At 50.1% G+C, this 24,672-nt stretch overlaps 1 protein-coding gene across 2 annotated transcripts; it reads left to right on the top strand.

Annotated features, from left to right (window-relative positions):
- The first annotated feature begins 619 nt into the window (after positions 1–619).
- On the top strand, positions 620–24,424 carry LOC111852362 (G patch domain-containing protein 2-like). Of its 2 annotated transcripts, none has more exons than XM_023828224.2 (10): positions 620–693; positions 1,632–2,329; positions 9,868–9,929; positions 11,361–11,537; positions 12,992–13,071; positions 13,650–13,717; positions 13,875–13,914; positions 14,030–14,115; positions 19,825–19,910; positions 24,237–24,424. In XM_023828224.2, exons 2-10 carry the CDS (start codon positions 1,647–1,649, stop codon positions 24,404–24,406), a joined length of 1,452 nt encoding a protein of 483 aa, XP_023683992.2. In that variant the 5' UTR covers positions 620–693; positions 1,632–1,646; the 3' UTR covers positions 24,407–24,424. The 2 variants fall into 2 exon arrangements, with proteins under 2 accessions (XP_023683992.2, XP_023683993.2); XM_023828225.2 differs by lacking the exon at positions 620–693 and adding an exon at positions 704–1,329.
- Positions 24,425–24,672: the final 248 nt, after the last annotated feature.

Genomic DNA, 24,672 nt, shown 5'->3' with positions numbered 1-24,672 from the left:
TCTCTCAATTCTGCCCCGCCGGCTTAACGGCTTCAAACTCCTATTATTTGTATGTACTGTTAAATACAGAGTGTTAAGCACCGGCGATGTTCAGTGTATTGCATTAAGCTGTAAACATACGTCCATGGATATATAAGTTTGTGCAAGTACACACAAATGACAGGGAGCTGATTAGGCTATTACTTTCCATGGCCATTATCTATAGGTTGTGCATTTTCACAAAACTGAAAAAAACAACACTTTGTACACTCGATTTGTCAAAAGAAAAATTGTGCCAGAGAGGCAAATATTATTACATTCCAAATATACGTAAAACTTTAATTTAAAAAGCTGCATATGACAAATAACCAAAATAATTATCTTAATCGTCTGCAATTTACAAATATACAAAATAACAGACGTAATGGGCTTCACTATGCTGACGCGGTAATAAGAGAGTATTATTCTGTTAATTAAGGTTTCATTACAGAAAAAAGTACTTTCGTATAAATGAAAGCAACCGCGTCCGTTTCTCCGCGAGCTAAAAGCCCATCAGAAAGAGAGACGGAAATCAGCATGCCCGTTTCACTGCAGGGCGGAAGTTGACGTGCCCGCTTCACTGCAGGGCGGAAGTTGACGTGCCGGCTTCATTGAGGGGCGGAAGTGCGTAGCGCGTTTCAGCTGCAAAAACAAAACAAGCAGGAACTGCGGCTGGTGAGTTTTGAAATAACAGTACCACGCCACCGTATATCAACATATTGGCCATAACGGACGTAGGAAGCATAATCGAAGTAAAATTACATATCTGAAATGCACGACGTGTTTCGCTATCGATAACAGTCTCGGTTGTTCTTATTAAAGTTAGCTGGAGAGCTGGCATGATACATCATGTCATCTGGGTTCTCAGAAAACCTGGAATTGAACATTAGATTTTTTGTAAAAGTAGGATAGATTTGCAAAGTGACAGCGACGCTGGTCTGCAGTGACAGTTGCGTTCCGTGGAGCTTAAACGACGAGCCTTGCCTGAAACCGGTTATACTGCAAGAGAGAATTTTCCTGTCGTTGTTTCCCCGTCATTTGCCAGACTACCCAATCTAATCGCTAGAACGTTAACTTTCAGTGTGGGCGAAACACCTCGCTCCGGCAGGCATCTCCCCTCATAGAAATTTGATTGTAGGTGCAAACGTTTCGGGACTACAGACAAATCCATGTCACATCAACTATGCGGCTGACAAGCTCCATTACCGTCATTTTTTCGCACGTGAACAATTTTTACATCAGGGGCTTTATTCCACAACAAGCAAAAAGCTCAAATCCTTTCAGATTTTAACGTGAAAGCCAAGATGTGAGGTGTGAATCATAGACCCATGTTTGTCTGGGCAGCAGATTTTTTTTATTGTTTTACGCTCCTTTTGCATTTACGCCACATTCTGACGCTCGGAGCGAAATCTGCAGACTTCTTTGGAATATTTAAAACATTATATAAATTATGCATATTTTTGTATGAGTTACAGCATTATTGCTTAGTTATTTCTTACCAACTCTAAGAAATACATAACTGTGAAGCACTTCTCAAACAGACTGGTTTCCACACACTAGTGTGGGCTGGGGACCCCGACCCTAACGGCCCTGCCATCTATCGCCCCCTGCAGGTGGTCTGTGGTACAATGGATGAGCTGGTGCATGACCTGGCCTCTGCGCTGGAACAGACGTCGGAGCAGGCCAAGCTGGAGGAGCTATGGGAGGAGATGGTGCTGAGCCCTCTGCAGCAGCGGAGGCAGGTCCGGCGGCGTCGGGGCCGCAAGCGGCGCTGCGACACCTCCCTTCACCCGACAGAGCATGGCCGCTGCCTGAGTGAGGCATCCGAGTCCAGCCTCGATGAGGCGGCCAAGGACTGTCGTGAGAACACCGTCGCCATCGGCAACCCCAGTGACTCGGACGACATAGCGGCGGCGGCGGCCAAGCGCCGGCCATCCTCCTCCTCCTCCGCTGCAGCTGCTGCCTCCCTCCGGGCCCGGCAGCACTCCTGGGCTGAGTCCGACTCCTTCACAGAGAACACGCCCGGCCGGCCCCTACGGCGCCGCCGTAAGGTCAAGCGCATGACATCAGATGTGACAGTCAGCCTGCAGCAGAAACTCAAGGTGTCAGAGCTGGACGGTGAGCGGCTGGGTGGCCACAAGTCAGCCAAGAAGCAGAGGCTGTCCAAGCTGAGGAAGGGCCCCTGGAGGGCTGGGGGCCGCGAGCCAGTTGGGGGCGGGGCCAGACTCATCGCCGAGGAATGCTGGAAGGACAAGATCATGTTCGAGGCCAAGGAGCAGAGGGAGGCCTCGGATGAAAACATGTCTGAGTGGTAATGTTGTGATTTTACTCCCTTAAATATGATGCTGACGTTAAATCATCCACCAGGGTATCGCTGCTGGATCACATGCTTCCTGTTTGCTTTAGTGACGTGGGAAACTTAATTAAGGAATCAGCTGAAATCTTTTACGATAAACAGATTTGGCCTGCAGGTGGTGTAGTGGTAAAGGACCGATACTTGTGAAAGATCAGACAATGAACCTTTAATTAATTTGCTCAGTAGTTTCCCTAACAGTATCTAGGTCCTGTGTAAAATTGTAACTTGCGCAAATCCCTTTGCTTAGCAGCTAAATGAACAAACATTCGTTTGGCTTCACATCATAGTTCCTAGCTTGTTTAATGGGATGTCAGAAAGGCCAATTACATGTTCTGCAGGATTCGGACATTTGCATCCATGCTTAATATTTCGGTGTAAGTTTAAAATAAATCAAGCTTAGAATGTGACACCCAGCCCCCCCGATCACAGTTTTAAGCAGGATCACACACCTTTAGTGTGTTGCGAAGTCGCCATGCGTCTCATTAGATGTGACAGTGGCGGGTTTGTCACTGCCACCCTGAGGCACTGTCCGGCTCATTACTTTATACCCGGCGACACTGTGGTGCGTAATCAGATTTTTGGGTTTATCGATCGGTCTGGAATGAAGTGGGATGCCGAGGAGGGTGGTGGGCCTTTCGGGCTTTCTGTGCACGAGCCTCCCCCGCTCCCCCATCAGCTGTGAGGCCACGGCCTCAGCCCCCGCCTCCAGCTCTCACTGCTTTTGGGAGATCCTGCAGTAGCCATACCCGCGGTTACAGCTATTGGTCAGCCTTAGCGCATGTGCATTTACTGCATGTGATTCAGACAGTGAGCAGCAGCATGCAGCTGCAGGCCAGCCGGACGACACTTATCGGGTATCACTAGCTTTATTGAAGGTCATTAAAGCTGCATGTCACTCTCTCTGTTTAGGACAGTGTTTCCCAATCCAGTCTTCAGGGACCCACAGTGGGTCCATGTTTTTGCTCCCTCTCAGCTCCTCGCCAGACAGTCCACATTTTTGCTCCCTCGCAGCTCCCTACCCAAGGACCGGATTGGGAAACACTGATTTAGAGTTATTAGGGTAAGACTCCATGTCACTTTAAGGGTTGTTAAGCCTGTGTATCACTTCCTCGGTTTTGGGTAATAAAGGCTACTTGTCATTTAGTAACCCTGCTAAAAGGCTAAGTATAATTCTTAACGAATTGTTTTCCTTATTAAGGAGGAGGAGTCAGTAAGAGTCGCGTTGCTCCTAATGTCAGGGCTTGGCTGTTCGGTGCGTGTGAGCGTGAGCGTGATCGTCATACATGCCAGATAGCGCTGTGCGGACCGGTGGCGTGGTTGGGGTTTCCCAACGTTTGGGGCGTTTCCTTTGAATTGTGGGGATTGATGCACTGCAGTCCTTCCAGGAAGCGTCAGCAGGAGCTCAAGTCTGCCCCCCCCCCCCCCCACCCATCGCTCACCCATAGATTGTTTTCCTTGATGATCTTATTATCTGTCAGCTCATTTAGGGGCGTTTGGCAATGGAGGGGGGGCGGGGGGGCACGTGAGGTAACCAGTGATAAAGAGATGGAGCTGTACATCTTCTCGTTTAATTTGTGTTGACCTCTCTGCCACGTGTTTTCTTTTTTTATGGAGAAATCAATACCCTCCCTGACAGGTAGCAGCTCCCCAGCAGCAGTAAATGGGGGCGGCGTCCCCAGCTGCCAATCATTTCACACTTACCCCGCGAGATGCTCTGAAGTGGCGCGGGGCGCGTGCCGCAGGGAGAGAGCGGCCCAGCTCCCAGCCTTAGCCCCTGCCCATTTTGTGGTTGACGCTCTGAAATGCCGTCAAGGTCCTCCAAGGTCACGGATGGTGCTTGAGCCCCTCCCCCCCCCCCACCCCGTGCCGAGCCCGGGGCACTGCGGGCAGATGTCGGCATCTCCAGCTGGAACGTCGGCTCATGGGGGAAGTGGCCCTCTGACCCGCTATCTGGGCTCACCTGTGGCAAGCCCCCCCCCCCCCCCCCCCAATCCCTGAAACAGCCATCTCTCTTTTTTTTCTCGCCGTCCACCCCACTCTTTCACTCCCCCTTGATCCCCCCCCTCCCCCCCCCCCCCCCCACTCACTTTGTAATTTGGAAACTGTGCAAAGAGTTTGGGGAAATTCAAAGCAGAGAAGTTCATTTACTAAATCTCTGGGACTAATCCAATTATCCAAGCTGGGGAAGGCTGGAATAACCTTTTAATCGGGCACCCGTCGAAAAGGGCCCTGGCCCGCTTGTCTGAAGAGCCCCGCACTGCCATTGTTATGAAGCGCTGCCCCCCCCCATTTCATTACAGCGCCCCGACGAGCGGGAGACTCGACAGATCGGGCCCGCTAATCCGCGGCGGCACTGTGATATCGACGCTGGGTAGACAGCCTCTCCCGGGGGTCAGGGATTATCTCCTAATGATCATCCCTCATCTGGGTACGGTGCTGGATTCGCCTCCCTGGCTCGCTCACAGGCAGCGGGACCCCCGTTCCTGGGGGGTGGGGGGTCCTGGGGCTTGTTTCTGCTCCAGGTTACTGTCATTGTGATACAGGCATTGATGCTGATCTTTAATTAGCCTATAGGAGCTCACCTCTCCTATATGTGTGTATGTGTGCGCGTGTGTATGTGTGCGCGTGTTGCTGTTGCTCCCATGTTAACTTGCCCTTGTTACTGCTTGTTCACTGGAAGCTCAGCCTTGCTGCACTTATACAGCACTCACAGACTCACAGACTCGTGTTGGGACGCTTGCTCAATTCCCTGAAAATCCCCTTTATTAGGGCTTCATAATAAAAGTCCACTGATAAGCGATGTTTAACATATCTGCACATGTCTTCTGCATAGACATTTTCTTTTTGTATTTTGCTTGACACATTAAGATCTTTTCTTGCCATTTTGCTATTAATTGCAATTGTAGTCACTGGACACTAAACACAAATGTTTGGTGTTTTACGTTATTGCAGAGATGTTACTAATATAAAAGCACCCAAAGAGACTGCTTTTTAACTCCGAATGGCTCTTTTAGAACTATAATGTAGGTTTTACTTAAAACGGCTGGTTGTTTCTAAAGTGATATATATTTTTATAAACAAATAAAGATTTTTGTTATAAAGCCAATAAATTTGCAATATTTTTACTGAATTAAGAAAGCGCCCTATGACAGCTTTGGGCGCTGTCACTCTGAGCCCTGGACAGCTAAGGTACAGTCATGGTGTGTCGTAATTAAAAATGTTTCGATCTCAGCAAAAGTTCTGCATATTTCTCGCTTGAAGGCTGTGGCGGTCGGAGATCCTTGCGTCTTAAGTCGCCACTTGCTTGAGTCTCTTCCTGACGGCCTTTGAAGATGCTGGTCAAGGCACAACAAAAAGGAAGTTTTTGCATATGGGGAAAGGCAAGAAAAATCCCGGGTTCAATTATTCACCGCATTAATCAGGGGGCGTCCTAATGGAATCGGTTTCGCCACCATCACATTACACCTTTAAGGCCGGTGAATAATTCACCGCCGTCTGATTAATTGTTTATGTCCGTTATTCGTTTTCATACATTCCCTGCGGTCTTGGGGAGAGTCACGCATATCCCTCAATATAGACCCCAAAGGTTATTTTGTTTTGCCATGCGGATCTGGCAGAATGATTCCAGAGGTAGGATATGGGGGCGGGGGGTCAGTTTGTTTGGCTGCGGGTGGGGCCAAAGAGGACAGCCGGTGCCACGTGACCCCGCCCCCTTCACCACCCAGCCACATCTGTTTCTGGGGGGTGTAGAGGGGCTACGGGCTGGACCATCTGTCTGGAGGAGGGGGGGGCAGTCTAGCCCAGGGGTCGGAGCCATGCCCCAGTGACCTCGGCGAGGATTCCCGTCTGTGACGGAGCGTGTGGCGTAACCCAAGAAGAGAGCTGGCCAGCAAATAAAGCTTAACCGCCCGTTGGATAGGTCCCCCGATGACATACCGATTTCCTTTAAGAATGTCCTTCTAAACAGTCAGGTGCTGCTATGTCCAGGGCACAAACGTGCCAGCCTTCCTATGAGTTAATGATTGACATCTTAGGTAATTATTCTACCGAATTGTACGTGACAGTGTTAAAATGTTAGCTTGCTCACTGGATAGACACTTCAAATACAGCTTGTGCGTTCGCAAGATGTCGATTCGTCTGGTTAACACCGGCTTCTCTCGCAGGCTACCTGCTTTCCTCTGACAAAAGATGAAACTGACAAAGTTAGTCACTGAAGTTAGTCACGGTTTGCTCAGGCTGCTGTCTCCGCGCATTAACTCCATCCTGGCAGTGAAGGATGCACTAGAGAGTAGAATGCTAATGTCATCGCGACAGACGGGCCTTCCCTTGGGGGCGGCTGCGTCGTGGATCTTTCTGGGAGCGGTCAGGCCCGAAGCTTGGTGAGTTTCAACTGTGCGCTTGTTAGTAGGCCCTCGTCAGGCCCTAATGGGCTGTAAGTGGCTCTCCGTGTAGAGCTGTCCTACGGTAAACTCGGTCCTGCTGCTAAGAACAGGGCGAATGCTCTTCATCTCCACCTTGGCTTGTAGTACAACCTGTCAGAATGTCGCGCCGCCCGCAAAAGACGCGTCGCCACATCTCACTTCACATGGCGCCTAGTTTGGGACCCGCTCTCCTGCAGAAGAGGAGCGTTTACTTGCACGTTTGAATTTAACGTCCTCCCCGAAGTGTCAGAGTCTGGCTGCTACGTTTCACGCCAGGCTGTCCCAGGGCACTTATACATCGGTGGTTATTTGTGCACTCGGCAGGGTTCACCTATCCATGATCTCGCGCTCTTGTGGGACGCCAGTCTACCTTTCCATTATTCTTTTTTCCGTGCACGCGTTCAAACAAACCAGCCCCGCCACGGTGGAGGAGCCGCTCTCCTCTATTCCCCGGCTCTGAGAGGCAAGTTGACTTTCTCAAAAGCCCTCCAGGAAGAGAAACACTTCAGTGGGCTCTGTCCCAAAAGCCCCCTTTACTTTTCTCTTTGTGAGGGAGAGACAGAGGGGGGGGAAAAAAGACTTCTCGCTCGTTCTGCGCAAAATAGTCGCCGTATACTCCCGCGACTCTGAAAACCCGCGGCGTGTTTGAGGTTTTGGTGCTTTTTCCTGACAAGACGGTTCCAGACAACGGGAACGAGCTCTGTGACCAACCCTTCGCTAGCGTTTAGCTTTCGATAACCTTTGTAAGTGTTTAGCCGTTCACTATTTGTTCCTGGCATTGAGTCGTTCAACTGTCCTCCGCTTGTGTTTAACTCCTGGTTGTCCTTGGCTAACATTTAGTCATTTGCTAGCTTTCACTTGTGTATAACTGTTTGCTATCCTTGGGTAGCATTTTGTCACTTGCTAGCCTTCGCTAGTGTATAACTGTTTACTATCCTTGGGTAGCATTTTGTCACTTGCTAGCCTTCGCTAGTGTATAACTGTTTGCTATCCTTGGGTAGCATTTTGTCACTTGCTAGCCTTCGCTATTGTATAACTGTTTGCTATCCTTGGGTAGCATTTTGTCACTTGCTAGCCATCTCTAGTGTATAACTGTTTGCTATCCTTGGGTAGCATTTTGTCACTTGCTAGCCTTCGCTAGTGTATAACTGTTTGCTATCCTTGGGTAGCATTTTGTCATTTGCTAGCTTTCACTTGTGTATAACTGTTTGCTATCCTGGAGTAGCATTTTGTCACTTGCTAGCCTTCGCTAGTGTATAACTGTTTACTATCCTTGGATAGCATTTTGTCACTTGCTAGCCTTTGCTAGTGTATAACTGTTTGCTATCCTTGGGTAGCATTTTGTCACTTGCTAGCCTTCGCTAGTATATAACTGTTTGCTATCTTTGGGTAGCATTTTGTCATTTGCTAGCCTTCGCTAGAGAATAACTTTGCTATCCTTGGCTAGCATTTAATCATTTGCCACCCATTGCTATTGTTGAATTGTTTTCCAGCAGGACGTTTTCTCGATTGGGTATCATGATGCTACCCGTTAACAACAGATACTGCTGTGGGGTGTCAGTCATTTATAGCCTCTTATACGATATTTTTAACTGAGTTGTGGTGAAATGCAGCAAGCTCATGTTGTTTTTTTTCTTAGTGATTCTTCCATTAGGTAGACTCATCTTTACTATTTATTGAGAAGAATTCATGAGAAAATTAGAGTTAGAATCCCCCAAAAATGTTGAAATTCTCTATGCTGAAATACTCGATTGACTGAAGAAAATTAGGAGTGCGTGTATCAGTTGTTGATGTGCATGGCTGATATAAAGTATAATAAATGATAAAAATGAATGTGCAGTGAGAGATAGAAATGTGTCCCAGGAATAAACTATTCTGTAAAATTTGCCTGTCTTAGTGTTACCCACCCAGGGATTATGGGACAGTCACTGACTGTTTATTGTCCATGTGAAATATAACAAATAAATAAAATAAAGAACATCAAAGGACAGCAGTTTTCTAGTTATGATTCTAATTATGTAGGACATTGTTTGCCTGTATCCTAAGCAGGCTTGTCAGTTTGGTGTGAGATTGCCCTTAAAGTCGGGCTTTGATCCCGCTCTGCCACGCCCACTGCCATGCGGCAGACAGCTGGACAGAAGGCTTTCAGTAACCCCCCCCTCCCCAAAAAGGGGGCAGTGAGTGGAGGGTTGTAGGTCCGGGGGGCAGCACCTGGGAACCTCCTCCGAAACAGATGCTGGCCAGTTGTGGTGTGTTGGGAGCGTGGGGGGTGGGGGTACAGGGGCTCAGGGCAAGGCTGGGGGGGGGTTGCCCCTTCTAGTGGCCAGCGTGCATCGACAGCAGGAGCGAGCAGGGATGGGACGCAGATTGGAGCTGACAGCGGTGGAGATTCGATTATGTAGTGAATGTCACTCACAAGCTTTGATCACGGGCCACCACACCGTGTGTCTGTGTCTGTGTGTGTGTGTGTAGATGAAGATATATATACATACATATTTTTCTACAAGGAGATAGGAGTGCAGGTTTTGGAACTCAATCTCTTGAATTCACATTTATCTCAAAAGAAAAAAAAAATCCTCAGACTTCCCGCATGCTGCACACACACACACAAACACAAACATTTTGCATTCATATCTTTGTGGGGACTCTCCATTCATTCCCATGGGCAAAACCCTAATCCCAACAATGGTCAATGACAGCCTTAACCCCTACCCAGTCCCAAACTTAACCATAAGTAACCAAACAAAATATAAGTCTTTCGGCATTTTTAGTTTTTTGATTGCGGTTACAGATTTTTATAAAATTGAATTTCCCCTTGTGGGGACTGAAGAGGTCCCCACAGCATCAAAATAACAGGTCAAATGTTCCCATAATGTAATATATATACACACACACACATATACACACACACACCATCTATCCATCATATATATAAACCAGGGAAACACTGTATATATGGTAGTATAATTTATGTGATAATAACATTAATTGCACTGATATATCTCCTCAAGCAAAGTGATTGTATGACAGCATAAACAGCATTAATAAATGTGCACTTCTGTGTCTTTTCAGTGAGACCTCCAGTATTTGTAGCAGTGATCCCGGCCTTTTCACGAACGACGAGGGAAGGCAAGGTAATGTCTGTTCGCTTGTAATTGATGTTTAGGTTTCATGTTTTTTTGGCGCAATAAACACGGAATGCCTGTAATTGCAGAGTAGTTATGCACGTTTAACAGTTTGTGTCAGAAACATAAAACACACATTACCATCTTTAAAAATGAGAAATATTAAATACACATGAATAAAGATCTCCGGCATCGAACATAAAATCGGTTCATTAATACACAGGGATTTCGATATTTGCATTTACATCTTTTCCATGCTCTTTTATGAAATGTTTAAAAAACAGGAGCGTGCAAAAATGAGAGAGAAAAAAACAACGCAGTTGTTTTAAAAGGGGAGAAAAATAAACAGAGCAAATAATGCGTAATATGCTCTCTAATTCGAGAACAGCGTTCAATTAGCCAAGCCGTGAAACCATTTAAATGCAAAAATGCAAATGAGCACAATTCAATTATGGTGTTAAGCAGTGTGATCCCTGCGTGTGTGTCTGTCTGTGTGTGTTTTTGAAGGCGTTTCCATACGGATACAGGCTTCCGACACGGTAACCCTCTGTAAATGTTACTGCCTGGCCCCACCCGGCCCGGCCCAAATGTGTTAGCTAGGGCAGAGGAGCCTCCTGTCCCTGCGCCGTATGTGTTGTTGAGAGGCACACGGCTGCTTGCTTAAGGGTGTGGAGGCTTGTGGGGGGTACAGGGGCTTGTGGGGGGGGGGGGGGTTGTACCAGACGGGCCTTACGAGAGGCTGTCAGGTTGGCGCTAATGAGTGCTGAAGGCCCGGGTAATGTCATTAGCCGTGGTCGGCACACGGCACACGCCCGCTTAACCGTCGTCAGTGCACCTTGACTGCTAGAGGCGGGGGCCACATGTTTGGGTGACTGACAGGTCTGCCGAGAGGACGTCTGCTGGGAGTGGGAGTTCGGGGTTTCGGGGGGTGGGGGAAGGAGCCGGTTGTTAACATCCCTATTCCTGTGGGCCAAGGGGCTGTCTTCCCTGATGGCGAGTCAGTTGACATGGCTTCCAGGGAAGGGGGGGGGGGGGGGGCGGCGTCCTTGTTTTGACCCGTTTACGAGGGACGCGTGGTGTGGCGGTTTACGTGGCGTGTGCGTGGTCTGCACTCCTGTGCCAGTGTCGCTTAGTCTGATATGGGGAGATGGTGTGACTGAAGACGACTGAGGGGGGGGTGTTTGACTATCTCAGACCAGACGGTACATCACTCTGATGGGCTGCTGAGGCCTGTTATGGCTGCAAGTTGTAAATCTCTGAATGTTCTCATTCTGACAGCGTGTGATGTACTTTCTGGATGCTGTTTTCCCTGCTTGCTGTTTTCCTTGATAGAATTCTCGTACCCTAGACCCTCTCATGAACTGCCTGTTGTCCTAAATCCTGTCACATGGTAAGGACGGGGCCAGGGGCAGTGTGACTGATGGTTTGTATTACAAACAGGTGATGACGAGCAGAGCGACTGGTTCTTCGAGGGGGAGTGCGGTCAGGGAATGGGGGTCTCGGCGCTGCTTCCTGGCTGGGACGCAGACGCCGCACCCGAGCTGGAATCGCTGGAGTCGGGCCTGGACAAGCTCTCGTCACCCACCTTCCTCCATCCGGCCCGGCCCGCTCAGAGAGGTGACTGACTCAGCCAGACTGCTGCCCATCCCTGTCACGCACACGCCCTGCTCGTCTGATTAACAATCAACATACTGCACCCCTAACCCTCCCCAACAAGGAGCGCAATTTAAATGAATGCTGGCTTCTTTGAATCTTTCTAGCCCTGATTGGCACTAATGCTGGAGGGCTTGTTAATAAAAGGAGGCAAATCGGCCGATAATCAGTGACCGCCGAGCCAGAACTTGCATTTTAAAGTCAAAGTGCGGAATCGGCGCCATCCTTCGTCCCTTGGAGCCTTATAACTCCACAAACGCTGATACACATTTGCCGTGACTGAGGTGCTGTACCTCACCAGCCATTGGAAAGACCCGAAGTTTGGAGGGAATAATTCTGGGATGTTTTCTTTTAGACGAAAATTACGTAAAAGTTGCAGCTCAAAATAGTTTTTACCTCGAAACATTTTATTGTCTTTGCATAACAATGTTTGTTCGACTTTTGTTTTTCTGAGCTTTAAATGGAGTTTGGGAAGGCATATATAGTTTATGAACATTAAAAACAACAATCAAAGAAAGCCATTTTATCAATTTGTGAACACTAAGATGGAAAATTTGAAGTATTATTCAGACCAGTACAGAATAGTTTTTGCTTTTCTCTTTTTGGGGTTTTAAAAGTGAGAGCACTGTTTGGAAACGTTTTGAGTACAACAGCATTGTGTTTGGTTACAACAGGAAGTGAGATCTGCTGTGTGGCGATATAAAAAGACTCGTTCGTTATACAGCGTACTGTATTAGCTACCATAATGGTAATGGATAAAATTAAATAATACTAAAACAATAAGTTAATGAAAACAACATGGGTCTGAATAAAATTGCAGTGACTATGACAAGAGCCTTTGAAAGGGTGGAAAGGGTGAAGTTAACATGGAGAAATTAAAACTGAAACAAAAATTGGAAACGAACCTAACCTTGTTTTGGACACTCACAGTGCGTTTAATCAAAACACTTCAGGTGAATGGACAAACACGAACCCCCCCCCCCCCACACACACACACACACACACACACACACACAGTATCCCAACACAGACGTGGGGTGTGTACGCATTTACCAAACGAAGAAACAAACAAGTAACAACACAGTATGACTGTTATGTCTGGGTGGCTGTACTGCAGTTTTGAAAACGCAGTGTTACCTTCCACTGAAAATGGAAGACAAACAACACTGAACAACACATTTAAAAACAAAATAAACTGAAAGCAACATGGTAGAGAACATACTTTAAAGGGTGAATTTTCAAAGAGACACTGGTACTGAATGTGACTTGATGTCTGCTCCAGCCTTAATGATGCCGTTTGGGGGGAGGGGGTGGGGTTCATAATGTTTGTCTTCTCCTGTCACGGTGTGAAGGAGTTTTGAAATTAAACTGGCACGGTGTGACATGAGAGTAACGTGGTGCCATTCTCCACACCGCAGGATACCACGCCCGTCTCAGTCGCCTGCCCGGTGTGGCTGCCCGGTGCATCAGGAAGGGCAGACGGAGGCTGCCTGGCAAGGTGAGCAGGCCTGGTTCAGCTTGGCTCGGCCTGGTCGGGCCTGGTTCAGCTTGGCTCAGCTTGGCTTGGCCTGGTTGGGCCTGGCTCAGCTTGGCTCGGCCTGGATATCTCAGACTCAGCCTGGCTTGGCCAGGTTCAGCCGGCATAGTCTCGCTCGACCTGGTTCAGCCTGGGTCAGCATGGCTCAGCCTGGTTTGGCCTGATGCGGCTTGTTGACACCTGGTTCAACCATGTCAGCTTCTAACAACAGAATTTGTCTTAAGCTGAAATAGAGATGTGTAATTTAACTGCAAATTTTTTCACTAATATTCACCTTATACATTTAATTCCATTTTACCTTAAACATGTAAAGGTCATTAAAGTTATAATTAAAGTTATTGAAATCTGTGTAGAGACCCGACTTGATCCTTCATTATTACATAATAGCTACATCATTTCTGTTAAACGTAGCAGTAAACCTAATCGTGTGTAGTTTCTTGGCGAGCTTCACTGCAGCCCAGCGTCAAGAACGCTGGGGGATTTTCGTTAAGTGTGGCGTGCGAAGCCAGTCTCACTGGCGCCCTCTGTGGCCTTCACAGGAGACCAGCATGATGGCCATGTCGGTGGAGAGGATGAAGCATCTCTCCCAGGACCTCTACCAGAAAGAGTGAGCGCCGGCTCCCCGGAGCAGTGCCGTCTCTCAGAATGCCTCACAGCGGGGTCACATGTGCGGATCGGGCTACAGGGATGTTAGAAGGTTGAAAAATGGTACCCCGCTACTAATACTAACAATAATTACAATCGCCTTGTTGCTCGTCCTGCAGGTTTTGGCTGCCATCCATTGGGAAGAGAGACTGGCACCAGGTAAAGTGTCACCCATTTCCTTTAGAAGTGTAAGGCTTTGAAAATCAGATTTGTTACTTTATTTGTGTATGGTCATGTGACGCTGTGAAGCTCAAGCCCTCTGACTGCTTTACAGTTCAGTCCGCTGTCTCCGCTGTACCCGGTTGACGTGTCGTCGGATGGCTCTCACCAAAGGTGCTCCTCGTCAATATGTAAGAACAGGTATGTGCTGTCGCCATGGCTACGGCGGGACAGGGTGTGACCTTGGGCCTTGCCTGAGGAAGGGGCTAATACAGTTCATTGGGGTTGGTACATTGCTGCTCTCACACACAACCACGCAAGCAACACGGGGGCTTCTCTGGATCTTCTCTGGTGTCACTGGGCACAGTGATGAGATCTCACACAGAGAGAGGATCTTCTCCGGTGTCACTGGGCACAGTGATGAGATCTCAAACAGAGAGAGGATCTTCTCCGGTGTCACTGGGCACAGTGATGAGATCTCACACAGAGAGAGGATCTTCTCTGGTGTCACTGGGCACAGTGATGAGATCTCACACAGAGAGAGGATCTTCTCCGGTGTCAGTGGCCTCAGTGATGAGATCTCACACAGAGAGAGGATCTTCTCTGGTGTCACTGGGCACAGTGATGAGATCTCACACAGAGAGAGGATCTTCTCCGGTGTCACTGGGCACAGTGATGAGATCTCACACAGAGAGAGGATCTTCTCTGGTGTCAGTGGGCACAGTGATGAGATCTCACACAGAGAGAGGATCTTCTCTGGTGTCAGTGGGCACAGTGATGAGATCTCACACACAGAGAGGATCTTCTCCGGTGTCACTGGGCACAGTGATGAGATCTCACACAGAGAGAGGATCTTCTCCGATGTCACTGGGCACAGTGATGAGATCTCACACAGAGAGAGGATCTTCTCCGGTGTCACTGGGCACAGTGATGAGATCTCACACAGAGAGAGGATCTTCTCCGGTGTCACTGGGCACAGTGATGAGATCTCACACAGAGAGAGGATCTTCTCCGGTGTCACTGGGCACAGTGATGAGATCTCACACAGAGAGAGGATCTTCTCCGGTGTCACTGGGCACAGTGATGAGATCTCACACAGAGAGAGGATCTTCTCTGGTGTCAGTGGCCTCAGTGATGAGATCTCACACAGAGAGAGGATCTTCTCTGGTGTCAGTGGCCTCAGTGATGAGATCTCACACAGAGAGAGGATCTTCTCTGGTGTCAGTGGCCTCAGTGATGAGATCTCACACAGAGAGAGGATCTTCTCTGGTGTCAGTGGGCACAGTGATGAGATCTCACACAGAGAGAGGATCTTCTCTGGTGTCACTGGGCACAGTGATGAGATCTCACACAGAGAGAGGATCTTCTCCGGTGTCAGTGGGCACAGTGATGAGATCTCACACAGAGAGAGGATCTTCTCTGGTGTCACTGGGCACAGTGATGAGATCTCACACAGAGAGAGGATCTTCTCTGGTGTCACTGGGCACAGTGATGAGATCTCACACAGAGAGAGGATCTTCTCTGGTGTCACTGGGCACAGTGATGAGATCTCACACAGAGAGAGGATCTTCTCTGGTGTCAGTGGCCTCAGTGATGAGATCTCACACAGAGAGAGGATCTTCTCTGGTGTCAGTGGGCACAGTGATGAGATCTCACACAGAGAGAGGATCTTCTCTGGTGTCACTGGGCACAGTGATGAGATCTCACACAGAGAGAGGATCTTCTCTGGTGTCACTGGGCACAGTGATGAGATCTCACACAGAGAGAGGATCTTCTCCGGTGTCACTGGGCACAGTGATGAGATCTCACACAGACACACAGCAGTAAACATACACTAAGTACCAGGTCTGTGTTAGTCTTGCTCTGCCATTGTTTATCAATTTTTTTATCTGCTTTTTTTTTGCTAACTTGATTAAAAGTAATAGATTTAAATTTCCGTTGTAAAGAATATGGCATATTAATTTCTGATCATTTCTGTACTTTCCTTTGGCACACTTACTGCTGTACAGTAATGAAATTAGCAGTTATAATATTTCTGTAAATCAATGTCACCCTTGGAGGGTGCTGATACTCACCAGTTGAGTTTGCCCGCGTTGTGATGCACCACTAGGTGGCGCTTCTCCCATTTCTCCCACAAGTCCCTACAGGGTGTCTGCCATGCAATTCTGCATATTGGTGGTCATTGTTAAATTGATAGACCACCGACAGCATGGGGGGGAGTCTTTCTGTTACCTGATACCCTCCCCTCCAGGTAAGGGCCCACACCTGAAGGGGGGGTCACTGGCTCCCCGACATTAACCTGATTTGGAGCTGCTTCCATCGTTTTTGTATCCCGACCCCTTCATCAGAGCTCAGTTTCCTCTTTCTTTGGCTGTAGTTTTGTTTACTGGGCCTGGTCCTCATGTGGGATGGGTGATATCGTGGCTAGGGCCATCTTTGCTGGTGTCCCAGGCCCCCCCCCCCCCCCCCAATCACACTGTCACCTTGCGCATTGAGTAATTTTACCCTGAGGTCGCTCCACTACTTACCAGTTTCTCCGTTTCCGCTCCACGTGTTACATTTCTGCTCCTTCTTAAACTTTCTTCCAGACTCCTTTGTCAAAGGCACTTCGAACCCAGGCCTGCGCCAGACCGCCCTGAGTGGTGCCTGCGTCGGTATGGTGGGGGCCCGTATTTACAGCCCCCCCCCCCAGCTCATCACGGGCCCCGTCCGCCTCACCCCCTTCTCCTGGGCTGCTTCTGAAGCTGCTCCTCCTTACTCCTTGATGAGCGGGCAGTAAACACAGCAGAAACGAGACAGACGGAACCTCTTAGAGCTGTCGTGCTTAAACGGCTCTTTCTTCTCCACCTGAAAGGCCGCTTCCCCTCTTTTTTCCGGATTTGCGGCTGCGGCTCTCTGAATGCTAATTTATATCTATTAAGAGGAGTTGCTATCCTTCCCGTGCTCTCATTTAAATGCGGGGCTCGGGGGAGGCCTCTTAATTCCTTTATGGGGGGAATTCAAGACCCCCATACTTCAAAAAAGTATAAATCATACTCCCAAATGAAGCGAGGAGAATTTTTGACGGAGAGCCGCCCCTCTGATGTGTCCCGTCGGAAGCCGGAGCGAGAGGCTTGTCCCCCACCAGCCGCTCGGAGAGACGTGGGCACAGGTCCTGTCTGTCTGCCTCCTGGCCAACCTGATCCCCCCCCCCCCACCCCACCCTCCCAACTCCGCCATTGCCGAAAACACTCATAGACCCTCAGACGCATCCCTCCAAATTCTCCCGACGTCTTCAGCTAAGCAATCTATGGCTTGTTTGGCAAACGAGGTATTAAATGACATTTAGGAGAAATAAACAAATAAACTAGTAGGAAATGTAACAAAGGACTTTACACAATTTACACAATCTCTCTGGAGATGGGCGTCCCGCTATGGGCCTCTCTGTGCCGGAACCCCGCTCGGACCTCTCTGACGGTTCTGGTGCCGGAATCGGCCCTGGAACAGCGGCGTCGGCGTGGGCCTGGCGGGTTTTCGTTTGCACTTTTCATCTGCGTCTCAAGCGTAAATAAAAGCTGTCAGCTGCCGTAAAGAGGCCCAGCTGAGGCTGGGGGTGGGGGTTATGTGTTATTTATCCGTGCGACGCCGTGTGAATGAGGAGAGCGGCTGGAGAGCGACGCCCCCCGAGGGGGGGGGGGCACCGCACCACGACTTTAAAATGCATAACCGGTTCCCGTGTGAGTGTGGCGTTCTCAGGTATCGCTATCGACTCCTGTATCTGTAAATGGCGTGTGGCGTGAGATAAATCAGGCGGCGGCTCTGCCCTCGCTGCTCTCCACTTTAATTGTGAGATCTCAGTGTCAGCAGTTAGTATATTGGTGTGAGTGGCCTATTGATTATTGATTTGGTGGCATTGAACGCTCTTCCCCCGGCGACTCTAATTCTTTCTGATTCATTTGAATACCCCCCGTCCGTCTCCAAATCCCTCTCGCACCTCAGGCGCCTGGCGGCCTAATGAAAATGGATGGAGGTTTTCGGTGGAGCCGAGGGGGGTGGTGGGGGCGGCAGAACGTGCTCCGACCCCCCCTCCTCGAGATTTATTATTTTTAATTGATGTATCTGCTCGCGGGTGCGAGCGGCCTGAATTAAACAGTGACCTCGTGTCAGCGCCGTTTCACTCCTTGCTTGCGGGGGGTCGTTGCGGGGGGGGGGGGGGGCATCGGGGGCTCAGAGGCTGAGGTGCTTTTCTGCGGAGACTCGACGTTCATCTTGCCTGTCTTTGCCGCGTGTTCTCCGGTATTTCAGTAACATCATATAATTTTAATAAGATGATTTAAAATTAAATAGCTGCAGTTGGAATCCTTTTCTCAGCGACTTGTAACCTGTAAGAGCATCTCTATTAATCGGATAAATCGATGCTCTTCACAGTGTCGGCGGTGGGCTGGCCGGCTCTGCAGGGTGTCCTTTGCCTCCTGCACTGTCTTTCCTGGTACTGCTCCCAGTATCGGATGGTGGACGTCTGGTGTTTATAAACATACCCTGTGTGTGTATCTTATGGTAGCGCCTCCCAGCTGGCCCATAGTTCCCAGTGCTCACAAACACCTGCCCTGATGTTACTGGTGCTGTTCAGGCCTGACTTGTTCTTATGGTTACCCTCCTGCCCCGGTGGGTCTTACTATATGGAGCCGGAGGTAGAAGGAGAAGCCTGTGCCGCATAGGTGTGGGGGGGGGGGAGGGGTGGCTGTATCTCTCAACTCAGACAGAAGGGCTGAGTTCAGCTTAGCCTGGGCAAGACGATAAGGTGCATGGAGGCTGTGGAGCTCCTTACTGGGTACCGCTAGGGCCGCCCGAACTCCCAACCGCATTGGGGTGAGTGACTCGGGCCCCCGGGCCCCCAAGGTGGGAGGGGGGTGGCCCCAGGGCGAGGGTGAAGACGGGCCCCAGATCTCCCGGCCGGAAACGGAAAGTTGCTGCTAATCCCAGCGGCCACACGAAGCGAGACGACGAGCCGCTTAATCTCCGCACAGCTGCAGGATTAAAAACTTCGTTTGTGAAGATTTACCGTGGCCCGTCGGTGTCGGGGGGGGCGTGTTGGAGGGGGTCCGGAATCTGGCCGCTTCATCAGAGGCGCAAATGGCTGGTTATACGCTGTCGGACAGAGGAGCGGAGCGGCGATCGATAGGCCTGTGATTTACTAACTGGCCTGCAGGTAATCGATAGGTATAAAAATAAATGAAATATGCATTAGGGGCATTTTATTAGTGGAGAGTAGCTAGCAGGGAGTCACAGTCAAGCCGTTTATTTTTATACCTATTGATTAAACAACATGCAGGCCCTGCCGCTATCTCCGGCTCTATCCCCCCCCCCCCGCCCCGCTGATTTACGCGTTTCGGGATCTGGGCGACGCGCGGCCGTTTAAAGGCCTGCTGTGACAGCGGCCTGTCTCCGCGTACTCGGATCGGCATGCTGCCTGGCCGCTGCCTTTTGGTGTGGCACGGCACCCTCCGTTATAAATTCAGTTCTTATCACATTTTCATGCTTTCTGTGTCCGAGCAGATTGTAAGGCAAGGTCTTGCTAGGGGCCTCATCTAGGGCCTCACGTATACGACTTTTAATTTGTTAATCTGTGCCTGCACTGATAGGGCTCAGTCCCCCCGTACCCCCCATACCCCCCTTGTCACCTCCCCTCTGCTGCCCCTTACCATCAATCCGCAGACTCCAGGGACCAGCAGATCCTGCTTTCTTGATTATACATTACTTTGGATAAAAGCATCTAATAAATAAGTGTAAAAGTATGCGTAAATAAGTAAATGAAGGTTAACCTTGCTGGGATCTCCGTGGAAAGGCACAGCTGACCTCGACTGCCGTTAGTCATGTGACCCAGCTCAGGGCCATCTCATTGGTGTTTCATGCCCTCCCCCCCCCCCATAGGCAGACCAGCGTTCACCTGGGGCTGCTGTGCACGAGTGACATCAAGAGGAGGCGCAAGACCACGGCAGTGCCCGGCTCCGCAGCAGGTACCCAACAGTGGCGTACATGTCACACACCTCTCAACCTATCAGCATTAAGGAAGTCAGCCGTAACCTATCAGCGTCAAGGAAGTCAACCTGTAGGCCACTTCTCAAAAACATTCACCAGCTTTTCTTTCATCAGGCGTCTCATTGTCATGTTTAGCAAATCAGAGGCTCTGATGTCACTCCTATATGCAGGCACTGGCTGATGAGTTTCCCCAGCACCTGAAAGTCCCTGAAAAATGCACGTCTGCTTCAGTTCTGTGTCCTGTATCCCTTCCCCTTCCCCGTTTCCCCTACAGCCAACCTTTAACCAGGCGTCCATCATTCTGAAAGTTCGGCCATTCATTTGCGGGACAGGGGGAGGGCATGCTGGGAAACCGGCGGTAGTCATGGTCTCGCTTGATGGCCCTCTTGCTTCGGTTGGGCTGCTCTTTTTCATTAGGCTGATGGACCCCCACAACCCCCCCCCCCCCCAGCCCGTCATCGCGCGATTGGAGTCCGAAGTGGCCGGTCCACCTTGCCGTTGCTGCCACGCCCCCTGCACAGCCGCTGTTTGTCATTTAAATAACAGATGCCTCCGGCCTGCTGATTTAGTGGGGGCCGCTGGCCCCTGATGTGTATTAATACGGCCGCGCGGCACACTGTACTGGGCCCCATCACTCATTTGGATAAAAGAGGTGGAATTTAAAAACTGCCCGTGTTTTACTGGGATACGGATCACATTCATTTATTGTGCTGAGTGATGGAGCGCCTCGCTGCCGCGTCCTTCACCTCCCTGCGCCACGCCACTTCCAATAAAGCTAAAAAAAGACGTGCCGCTGGCCCCCGGCGACCCCCGTTCTCAAAGGAGCCAGCCGACCCCCCCCCTCCCCAAAAGCTGCCTGATCTCCTTCCCTCCACTGGCCTGAGCTGCAAATTTGTGCAAAAAAACATATACCGTTTCCCCCACACAGACCCCAAACAAGCAACCCCCCCCGCCTTAGTTTGTAATGGTGAATTAGCTGTGGTCTCTCCTTCTGTCTTCCCCGTTTTTCCCATCTTCCCGGCCCGGAGTGGGCTGAACCTTGTCCGGTGTGATTTATCATGCGCTGGGATGCACCCCCTATAAACGACGACTCAGCTACCCCCCCCCCAACCCCCCCCCGTCTCCACGGAGATTCACAGGGACGCGGTTACATTTTAAACGTTTTACTGATTATTTGTGTCAGCGAGGGTTCCCCATTATCCTCTTCACGTCCACACCGCTCTTTTTAATGCTTGGCCTTTCCGTATTCGACATGTCGAGTCTAAAGACACCTGTGTATGTGTTTTTCCCGGTGTGTTGTGTGTGGCCATGAGCGCGTTTTGTGGCGTGTGTTTGCGTATGTATGCGTGTTTTGCAGCGTACGTTTGTGTGACTGTCGCGTGCGTGTTTTGTGGTGTGTCTTTGTGTGTATGGTGCGTGTTTGCATATATGCCTTGTGCATGTTTTGTGGTGTACATTTGCATGACTACCATGTGCCTGTTTTGTGGCGTGTATTTGCATGAATGCCGTGTGCATGTTTAGGGATGTGCGATTGCGTGAATTCCGTGTGTAATGTGTCTGTAGGAATGCGATGTGTGTGTGTTTGGGCGCATGCCGTGTGCATGTCTGTCTGTGCGTGGCAGCTTGTGTTCTTCTTCCCCAGTGCTTTGACTGCGTGTCTTTGAGCTCAGGTGTGAGGTGGGGGGGGGGGGAGGGTTGTGTGTGTGACCAACCGTAACTTTCTAACAGGAAGCCCGATTCCACCGTTCGGATCGACCCTGTATCTGTACAGACAAAATCAACGGCCAAAGACCCGCCGCATTCCTGTGATGCGGTGATGTAGTACAGTCACACGTTTGATGGAGGCGGGTTGGACAAAAAACAAAGGGGTGGGGCTAAATACAGTAAGGGTGTCCGAGCAGCTGGACGCCATCGGGCGGGGGTTGGATCCAGGGTACGGTTAGTGACTCTGTAACATTAATGTTTTTCAGTAGTGTCACTAGGACCCTGTGGCCCTGTCACATGACTCTGGGCCTCCCTGGGGTGACTCAGGCGGCTCGGCGTCCCAAACAGGCCGTGCTTGGGCTCCTCAGTGCCGGCGAGGTGGGTGACGGATCACCAACCAGTTCCTCCTCTGCTTGGCTCCCCCCCTTCTCATTAGTGCTGGGGCCGTGTGGCAGCGCAAGACAGATAGTGGCGTGGGGCGGCAATCGCTTCTACTGACAAGAGCACTGGTGCCCCCCCCCCCCCCCACCCCGTGTCCTTCAGGGCGCGCTGTCTACCCACAATGCCCCACTGCCACCTCTCCTATTTTGGGGGCCGACCAAATCACGAGAAGCCCTACCTGCTTTCTGAACCCCTGACTGTGGTCTTATTGGATTAGGAATTAGTACCCAGCAAACTGTTCAACCAATAGAGAGAAGCCAACTCCCCTCCCACCCCATCACTGTGTGTCTCAAGTGCTCTGATTTAAACACACCGCCTGTTTCAGTCAAGTACCTGCGGTGCGGCAGCGACGCTAATCATTACCCGCTCATCCGGCTGCCTCGCATTACGGCCCCTGAATCAGACGGCCCATTACCGGCCCGCTGTGATTAGCTGATTAATAAGCAGGGGGCGGGCGTGCCGGGGACAGCACTCCAGGTGATTGGCTGGGGAGCGCGCATGAGCATTTTGCAGGTGTGCTTTTCGTTTAGGGATCCGCAGATTGTGAGCATGGGATGCCTTGCTGCTGAGTTCCTGCCTTTAGGTACCTGTAGGTAGAAACTGACAGTCGGCCCAGCTTAGATTTAATAAGTCTGAATGTTTTATTCTATTATCAAATAGAGATACAAACAATTTCGAGTCATTATCTGTAGCGGTTTTTGACACATGACTATTGTAAAACCCCGTTTTTCAAGCTTCATCTTGGTCGCTATTTTAGTGGGTTGTTTTGCTGGATTCCATGGGAAAATTGAGGGTGAAATTAACCGATATTTCTGGTCAACTTGCTGAAAAATTGTTGCATTTCAGTGTGGTTTTCGATAAATAGCGACAAGTTTGCCGAAAGAGTAAGAAATATCCTTTATTTTCATGGAAAAAAATTACTGGAGAGAGAAATGATAAGTTGAATCTGAAATGTTTTGGGCCAGTTTTTACCCATTATTCACCGTCAGTACCTACTGCAGGGTGTTAGTAGATTCACAGAATATTTCATAACAGAGTTGAGGAGTAGAGGCTGGTACTTTACTAGAGTAATGAGAATGTGAAAGGTTATGGTCCTCGGTCAGCCGCGTCCTGCTGGAACGTGCGAGTTCCTTATGACTGGGTCATCCTCTCCTTTTATTTTTTCTTTTTTCTAATCCAGGGGCAGACGGGCGTGAATTCATAACTTAGGCCGCGCTTAACCTCCGAGTAATTGGGTGTAGGTTTAACCGTGACCACGGTCAGTCGTCATCCTCCCAAGAAGCATCAATCAGTTATACTCCCACTTGGGATTGGCAGCGGGGGGTGGGTGGGAGAGGGGGTGACTTGGGGAGGAGTACTGGGAAGTGGAATGGACACACCAACCTACCCCCCCCACCCCAAGCAGTGCTGATCTGCACAGCTCAAATCAGTTCCAGTTAAGTCTTTTACTTTGTGTCCCCCCCCACCACCCACCAATAATCCAACCCATGCCAGCCAGCCTCTGGTGTCCAGTAGGAAACCAGCTATTAAAAGAATGACTCTTTGTTCACAGACAGTAGATGCCCCATTATTTCGATAGCCGCGGAGGGTCACTGATGTGGCTGTGTGTGTGTGGGGGGGGGGGGGGTGTACCCCCCTGATTCCTGGGACAGACTCCAGGCTTGCTGTGACCCGGCACTGCCTGTCTGTTCTGCAGAATGGGTGGGCGATCTCGCTGTTCTCCTTGAGACTTCTTGGCGGTAGATGTTGTCTGCATGCTGAAACCCGGGGGCTGATGTGCGGAACCTGAAGTCCAGCTGTTTCGGTCCCTGTTGGGGGCGAAGCAGGAATGACACTTTCAGACTGCAGTAAAACACAAACACGGCTCTATAGAACCCGTCCCGGAACTTGGACATTTTGCCGGACAGGTTCTAACGAGTCCGTCTTGGATATCCTCAAATCGGGGCTGGGAAACTGGGTTGAGATGTGACCGCTCGGGCCAAATCGCAGACGTTCTTGTGTAGCGTTCCATAGCATGATGTCATGGGTAAGATGAGGGGAGAGAGAGAGAGAGAGAGAGATAGAGAGAGAGACTGGTCAGAGGAGAAAGGAGAGAGAGAGGCAGGCAGAGAGACCACATGTACGTTAGGGACTTCAGCGTCTTTCCTCTTCCTCCGCAGCATGCATCCCGTTCCGCGAGGACAGCCTGGGCGAAGCGGCGGAAGGGGGGGGCGGCGAGACTACTCCCATCGCCATGGAGTCCATGGGGGCCAGCCCGCCCGCCTTGGGGACGCAAGATTTCGCCAAACCCGGCTTGTATTTTGGCATCCGGGGAGACCTGGAGGACTAAGGGGTAACCCCCCCCCCCCCCCCCCCCCCCAAGTAAAAAGGGACCTAACAGAAGAAATGCAGGGCCTGGAGGAGGAGGAGGAGGAGGGGGGGGGGAGCAACAAGAGATTAAAATCGCCCTAGATAAAGGAACAGCTGGGAGTCACAGCGATTTAAAAAATAAGGAAATCTGTGGCCACTAAAGTGGCGGCTTTTTATGGCTAAACAGGGGAGCGAAGCACTCAGAGGCAAAGCAGGCAATGTTAATGCAATCAAGCTTCTTAATCC

The sequence above is a fragment of the Paramormyrops kingsleyae genome, chromosome 14 (assembly GCF_048594095.1).
Source record: "Paramormyrops kingsleyae isolate MSU_618 chromosome 14, PKINGS_0.4, whole genome shotgun sequence".
Lineage (NCBI taxonomy): Eukaryota > Metazoa > Chordata > Actinopteri > Osteoglossiformes > Mormyridae > Paramormyrops > Paramormyrops kingsleyae.
The sequence above is the reverse complement of the archived record's forward strand: the minus strand, read 5'-3'. Positions and strand labels throughout refer to the sequence as shown.